This window comes from Gekko japonicus, unplaced genomic scaffold, assembly GCF_001447785.1.
Source record: "Gekko japonicus isolate JY-2015 unplaced genomic scaffold, Gekko_japonicus_V1.1 scaffold1727, whole genome shotgun sequence".
Lineage (NCBI taxonomy): Eukaryota > Metazoa > Chordata > Lepidosauria > Squamata > Gekkonidae > Gekko > Gekko japonicus.
The window spans coordinates 304,471-311,743 of record NW_015161451.1 but is presented as its reverse complement, the minus strand read 5'-3'; the positions used below and the strand labels follow the sequence as shown (position 1 = coordinate 311,743).

Below are 7,273 nucleotides of genomic sequence, written 5' to 3'. Positions count from 1 at the left end.
GGAGGCTGAGGAGGAGGGAGGGAGAGGGGCCCTGAAGCCAGCCAGGGAAGGAGGGAGGGGCACCGGGAGACTTCTGGGAGCACTTTGAGGAACCAGCCTGCCCCCCGCCCTGGCAAGCCAGCCGCCCTCCCCTCCCTCAGACGCCACCTCCTTGCCAGGGTACCTAAGGCCTCCTCCGCTGCCCCACCCTCTTTGTGGCAAAAAGAGTTATGAGACAGTGGGGGGCCTCCCGGACCACCCCCCTCAAGCAGGGCAGCAGGGGCAGAACCTCCGAAGCAGGAGGGGACCTTGGTGCCCAAAGGACTGTTCTCATGGGAGAAGTACTGGGCAGCCTCAGCAGCGTGGAGCCAGTGCTTCCGGCGGGGCCTTCCCCCTTTAGCCCATGAGACAGAATGCTTCTCCCCATCAGAGGCCGCCCAAAGAAGCCGCCTCCTCCCCCCCCCCACCCTGTTTTATTTATTTATTTATTGCATGTTTACCCCACCCTCCCTGCGAACGGGCTCAGGGCGGCTTACACAGGGGCATAAGCCCATGCATAAAAACAATGTAAAACAGTAAAAACTATTAAATCACAATGAAACAAATAAAGTGCTCCGTACAAACAAGATGGTCTCTGAGGATGGTATCGATCATTTCCTTAGGGTGAAATTGTCCTGTTGATGGTCCAAGCCAGTCCAGCGGCATCAGTGCCATGCAAATTTATGGCTGTTCTTTCGGGGACCGCTACCAACCCCGTTGTTTCAGTGGTGGTAGTAGTAGAAGTGGTGGCCCCTATCTGAAAGTCTGGCGGAAGAGCTCCGTCTTGCAGGCCCTGCGGAACTACATAAGGTCCCACAGGGCCCTGATGTCCTCCGGGAGCTTGTTCCACCAGGTGGGGGCCGCCACAGAGAAGGATCTGGCCCTGGTTGCAGCAAGCTTTGCCTCCTGGGGGCCTGGAATCACCAGGCGGTGTTGTGTCCCCGACCTAAGTGCTCTTGGGGGTATATATGGGGAAAGGCGGTCCCTCAGGTAGGTCGGACCCTGGCCATATAGGGCTTTAAAGGTAAGTACCAGCACTTTGAAACGGATTCGGTATGCTATTGGCAGCCGGTGCAGCGCTTTCAGCCCAGGCTGGATGTGCTCCCACTTGGGGAGACCCATCATCAGCCTGGCCGCCACATTCTGCACTAGCTTCCGGATCTGCCCCAAAGGCAGCCCCGTGTAGAGAGCGTTACAGTAGTCTAACCTCGAGGTGACAGTCGCATGGATCACTGTAGCCAGGTCATCGCGGCTGAGGAAGGGAACCAGCTGCCGAGCCTGCCTCAGATGGTAAAATGCAGATCCGGCAGTGGCTGCCACCTGGGCCTCCATAGTTAAGGAGGGATCCAGGAGCACTCCCAAACTCCTAACCTCCGGCACGGGCACCAACGGCACCCCATCGAAGGTCAGGAGGGATCCCCAAACCGTGTCGACTCAGGCACAGGACCGCCGTCTTCGCTGGGTTTAGTTTCAGCCGGCTCAGTCTGAGCCACCCAGCCACGGCCTGTAGTGCCCGGTTCAGATCTTCTGGGTCAGAGCCCGACCGGCCGCCCAACATCAGATAGAGCTGGGTGTCATCTGCATATTGATGGCAACCCAGCCCATAACTCCTGGCAGTCTGGGCGAGGGGGCGCATGTAGATGTTAAACAACATCGGGGAGAGCACCGCCCCCTGAGGCACACCGCACTCAAGAAGGTGCCTCCGGGACCGCTGTTCCCCTATCGCCACCCTCTGTGTCCCCGACCTTGGAGAAAAGAGGCAAGCCATTAAAGGGCGAGCCCCTGAATCCCCACGTCGGCGAGACGGTGGGTCAGCAACTGGTGGTCAACCCTGCGGAGTTTGCTCTTTGGCATCGTCAAGAAAGGGGCAGAACAGGTTTCGTGTCTCTTTTCGAAGCGAATCAAACCTTTCCCAAGAAGTTTTTCTCCCCCCTCCAGAAGCAGGTAATGAACTAAGGAGACTTGCAGCCAGCCATGCGTGGGCAGGGTGCCAGTTGATCAAGCCGTTGCTGCGTGCCCCCCAAAACCCAGGCCCTCGGGGCCAGTCTTCAGAATGGAAGACGGGGCGGCACCTGGCTGCCCTACGCCAACTCCGCCACCAGCTTCCTGGCTCTTGGCCACAGGCCCGGATGCCCGCAGAACAGGGGAGGGCAACAAAACGCTGCCCCACACCCGCTGGCCGTCCCCGTGCAGAAAGGAGGGAGGCACTGCCAAACTTGGGGGGGGGGGCTGGCAGTGTTGCTAGTTGTTAGAACTGGGGAGGGGGAAATGGCAGGCCGTGTCCTCTTCACGGAGCCTGTTCACAAGAGGCTGAGAAATGGGCAGCTGGGGACCCGCGGACATACAAAGCGAGAGGTTCCTTCCCGGGGGCACCATCCAGGCACCCCTGGCGTGGGAAGCCGGATTTTGCTGGCCAAGAGTCACCCTACCCACAGGCAGCACATTTGACCAGGCACATGAGCACCACCGATCAGCAATACAACCCCCCCCCCCGCTCCGCCGTGTGCTGCCGCACCTGCTTGGCTGACACGGGCTCTGGCGGTGCCGGAGGAAGCCCCTCAGCTGGGCTGCAGCGGCTCCACATTGAGGTGCCCACCGCCACGGAGCCCCAGAGGCGCCCCTCTTGGCCGAAGGCTCCCCAGGCCAGGGCAGCCGGTTGTTGGTCTTACTCCACTTACCCCAGAGCTTCCGTGGGCACACAGCACACGTCTTCAGACACAGCGAAAGAGAAGTCAGCAGCCATTACATACAGGTGGGGAGGGGGTTCGTTTCCAAGAAGGGACAAGCCCTTCCTGGCAACTACCCCCACACACACACAGACACACACACCCGTATAAGGAGTGGTTGAGGAAATTCTCTTTCGCTGTGTCTGAGGACGTCTGCTGCGTGCCCACGGAAGCTCATACCTTGAGTAAGGCTTTGTTGGTCTGGAAGGGGCCTGACTGGACCCGAACTCTGTTCTTCTGCGGCTACTTACACCAGTTGAACTTCACGTGCAGCTTGGCTGGTTCGTTGGGATCCGCTTGCCGGGCCTCCCCCTCCACCTCCTTCACGGTGCCATCCGAGCTGAAAGAGGAGCAAGAGGGACGGAGCATTACGTTAGGCAGCACACACACACACACCCCCGGGGGCAGGGAAGGAGGGCCCAGCCTCCCCCCCCCCTTCAGCCGCCTTGAAGCCCTCTGTGCGGCTCCCGGGTGGGCCTCCGTCCCCAGCCTCTAGGACCACGAGAGGAAGCCTCCTCGCGCTCATGGCACCCTGGAAGGAACCGCAGCCATCTCCGTCAGGATTCAGTCACCGCACCTGCGGGGCTGCCCCTCTTGCACACGGCTGACGAAAAACGTGTGTGTGTGTGTGTGTGTGTGTGTGTGACACAAGGCCGCATCTTGGGCCAAGTGTTGAGAAAGCCCCACCGAGCCCTGAAGTCCTGAGCACCCACCCCCCACCCCGTGGCCGCCCTCCTCCTTGGGGCCCCCCCCCGTGGCCTCAGTCAGCGTCGGAGTCCTGCGCTGGGGGAGAAGGGCCCCCTGGGGACAAACGGGACTGATCCCCGAGGACTGCCTGCTGGTCGGCCCTGGAGACACCCCCCCCCCAACATCCACCAAGTTGGGCCCGGGGCGGGGGGGGGGGGGGCTGAACAGGGACAGGAGGCGGAAACGTGCTGGAGCAGAGCGCTGCCTGAGCAGGCCAAGAAGAGAAGTCACCAGGAAAAGTCAGAACTCTGTTCAGACGTGTACACAAAACGGGTGTGCAAATTGATCCCGCCCAGCTCTGCCAGGGACTCGCTGCCCTCTCCCACGCCTCTCCCCACACCCCCCCCACGGGGGCCTGCCAGGGAATGGATCCTGCCTCTGGGGTTCCTTGCAGTTATTGTGTGGGGAGCAGCACATTATTCTGGCACTGAACTCCGGGGGGGGGCGTGAAGGAGAAGAGGGGGCCCACAGCCTCACTCTCCCCACAGGATGGAAGGAAGGAAGAAGTCCCCTCAGCGGCCCCCACCTGGGGTCATCGCATCAGTCACATGCGCATGGGTGCTGAGGCACTGAAGCAGGCACATTTTGGACACTTGCCTGCTCTCTCTCTCACACACACACACACACCCCGATTCTACACACACACACACACACACACACACACCTTGGAGACACTTACAGAAGTTCTTTGTTCACCACTTTAAACTTCCCATTTTCCTTCCGGGAATAATTTGTCTGGAAACAGTTGCTTTGTTCAGAATTTGACAACAACGTCTCGATCACGTACCATTTCCCCAGATACTACAGAGAAAGAAACGTCGTGAGAGGGCCAAGAAAGCGGTGTGGCCGTGCTTTGGAGGGCGAGGGTCTCGAAGCTCCTGGCCAGTTCTCCCTGCCCCACATTCCCGCCTCACCCTTGTGCAAGTTGAGTGGGTGTGAGGCCCCCCCCCCCCGAAACTCCGGACGTGTCCCTCCTACCTTGGAGACATCAAACTCCTCCTGAACGGGCGGGTCTGGGCACTTCCCCATGTGGAAGGTTTGCCCCCAGGCCACGTGGAGACATCCCAGGAGGATGGGCAGCAACGCCAAGGAGCCCAGCATGGTGGCGGGCGGGAGCCGGAAGACCAACCTGGAAGGAAAGAAGGCCAGCTGGGTGGGCAGCCGGGGGTGTGGCGGGACGGCCTCCGGCCAGGCAGGTGAGCGAGAGCCAGGACCCCACAGGGCAGCCTTGCCCTGCAACCCCCCACAACAAAGGGCTCTGTCTGAGTCTGTGCAGAGAGGCAACAGGCGAGGGGGGGGACCCTCCATGAGCAGGAGGGAGAGGAGGAGGACTATCTTTACTATCATTATTGTTATCCCTACATTCGTGCCTTCCTTGGTGCGAACAGTAAACACCCCTGCCCACCCAATGGAAGCAGCACCCTCCCTTCAGGGAAAGCTCGCGTTCATTCGCAAATGCCGAAGCAAGAAGTTGACAAAACGGGGAGCTGGAGTCTCCTCCGGGGGCCTCTCCCAGACCCTTCCAGCCTTGCCAGGGGGGAGCCTGGCCACACCTCTCCTCTCCTGGGGGGCCCCACCACCACCACCTCCCTCTCGGTCCTCCTCAGCCGCCCTGTGCCAAGGTTGGCCAAGAACCGAAGCAGCCCTCGGGCTGGGTGAAGTTTCTCCCCCCCCCCTTTCCCTGGGGTTCTTATCCCAGGAAAAGGGATTTGGGGGGATCTGTCTCAATTCTGAGTGCCGGAAGGAAGATCCGTGTGTGTGTGTGTGTGTGTGTGTGTGTGTGTGTGTGAAAGAGAACGGGATCCTGTGGGTTTTTCTTCCCCCGTTCAGTCCCTCTCCGCCGGTGTCTGTCAGAGCCGCCCTTTTCTGACACTGACGGAACCGGCCAGCCTGGGCCCAGCCCCCTCAGCCCCACGCGTGCGATTCTGCCTCCCCCCCCCCACGTCCCCCAGTAGGCTTCAGCAAGCACCCAGAGATGGTGAGTGAGACTAACCTGCGCCCCATCTTAAAGGCAATCTGTTCAATGGTTTTACTTTTATCGTTACCACCTTTTAATGTCGTATTGTTATATGGTTTCATGATCGTTATACTATCTATCGCTGTTCTATCCTGTTGTAAGCCGCCCTGAGCCGGCCAGGGCATAAATGTAATTGATTAATTAACTAATAACTGGCCAGAACTCCTAGAAAGCACAGGGAATTGGGAACCACCACCGCAAGACGCGGAGAAGGACTGAGGCAGAGCCCTTGGGGCGGGGTGTGTGTGTCAAGGAGTCAATTGCTAGCTCATCCTAGCCTGACAATGGACCTCACCAGTTCCCAGCTTGGGAATGGGTCCAAGGCGGGGCCTGCGTGGGATTTCTGCCCTTTGCCACGTGACTCCAGGGCAGGCTTACAGCTTTAAAGATTTCCCTGCCGCCGCCTGGGAGTTTCCTTTTTTTGAAGCCAGTCGGAAGTCAGGGCTGCCGGCTCAAAGTCTGCCTCGCAGCCTGCTCCGGACCAGCCGCTTCCAAAGTCTGGAGAAGGGAGGTGCCACCAGTGCCACGGAGGGAAATGAGAAGCGATCCACTTCTGGCTGGCAAACGCTGAGATGAGCCCTGGATTCAGTTCCCCTCTCAGCTCCATCGATCGCCACAGCCCTGGCCCTGCTGTCCTGGGATATAACTTCTGGATCTCACTTCACCCTCTGTTATTCTGCAGACACATCCTGTCAGAACCAGCTTCCCCTGTGGCTGTGCTGTGAGGGAGCACAATAGTCTTCGTGGCAGCATCCATCATCCATCCATCCGTCCGTCCCCCAGAATCCTCTCCCCATCCAATCTGGAAGGCAGGCATCGGTCCGGCAGCCCCCTATCCCCTTCTCGCAGCACGTGGCCGTGGCTGGCAGCAGGACAGAGGCAAAGCACTCCGCCTCCGGCATGCCAGAGCCCACCCCCCACCCCCCAAGTCCCGTGGGCCTTCCCTCCGTCCCACCGTGCTTGAGCTGGGAGAGGCTCACTCGCTGGGCGCGCAGAGCACCGGTGTGGCCTACCTTGACTGAACAGGCGCCCTTTGGGGTCCTCCCTCCTGTGGAGCTTCGCCAGCTGTGCCCTGGGCTCTGCAGCGAGGACCCTTTTATAAGCACCCTGGGGACCAGGGTTAGTTCAGTGCCCCCACAAGCCACGCCCCCCCCCATTCATGCATTTGTTTATCGGAAGGTGGTGCCCGGTGCCAAGCTGGGTTGCCCAGTCATCTGCCCGGCCGGCCATGAATCTCTGTCCAGAGCACTTCCCTCCCGCCCTCCCTGCGTGACTGACTCTGCTGTTCTCAGAGGAGGCCGTCTGCTGTCCCCACCCACAGCCTTGCCGGTACCAGGCAGCCATTCAGAAAAACCCAGTCCCGCCCGGCCCTTGAGCTGGCTGGCCCCCCCCCCCCGGCTTTCTGGGCCCGCTGAAGGGGTGTGAAGCCCCCCAGGGCAGAGGCCGCAGCAGCCCCACCCCCCATGCTGGTGAAGTGCTGGGCACCCTTGCCAAGGTTCAGCGTCACCCTGGGGCTGGGACGGTTCATGCCTCCTCCTCCTCCTCCTCCTCCCCTGTGCCAGGCCCTCTCCCCCAGCGGGGGTCCCTCGCCGGATCCGGGAAACTCCAGCTCAGGCCGCTGCACCCTTCCTGGGGGCTCAAAGAAGCCTAAGGGAGCTAGGCCGCGTGGCGTGGGTCTGGGACGCCCCCTTCCTGGCCCGGGAGACTTTTATGTCTCTGCAGACAGGTGGTCTGCTTCCCCCCCCCCCTCACACACCCCCCCCCC

At 60.7% G+C, this 7,273-nt stretch overlaps 1 protein-coding gene across 1 annotated transcript in view; it reads right to left on the bottom strand.

Moving 5' to 3' along the window:
- The window catches only part of APOD (apolipoprotein D), a 6,906-nt gene extending 293 nt beyond the window's left edge, over positions 1-6,613 (bottom strand). The window contains exons 1-4 of the mRNA XM_015429074.1: positions 6,522-6,613; positions 4,470-4,620; positions 4,171-4,292; positions 2,996-3,084 (exon numbers count right to left, since the gene is read on the bottom strand). Coding sequence (XP_015284560.1) covers positions 2,996-3,084; positions 4,171-4,292; positions 4,470-4,592 — 334 coding nt within the window. The 5' untranslated portion in view covers positions 4,593-4,620; positions 6,522-6,613. The remainder of the gene's footprint in view (positions 1-2,995; positions 3,085-4,170; positions 4,293-4,469; positions 4,621-6,521) is intronic.
- Positions 6,614-7,273: the final 660 nt, after the last annotated feature.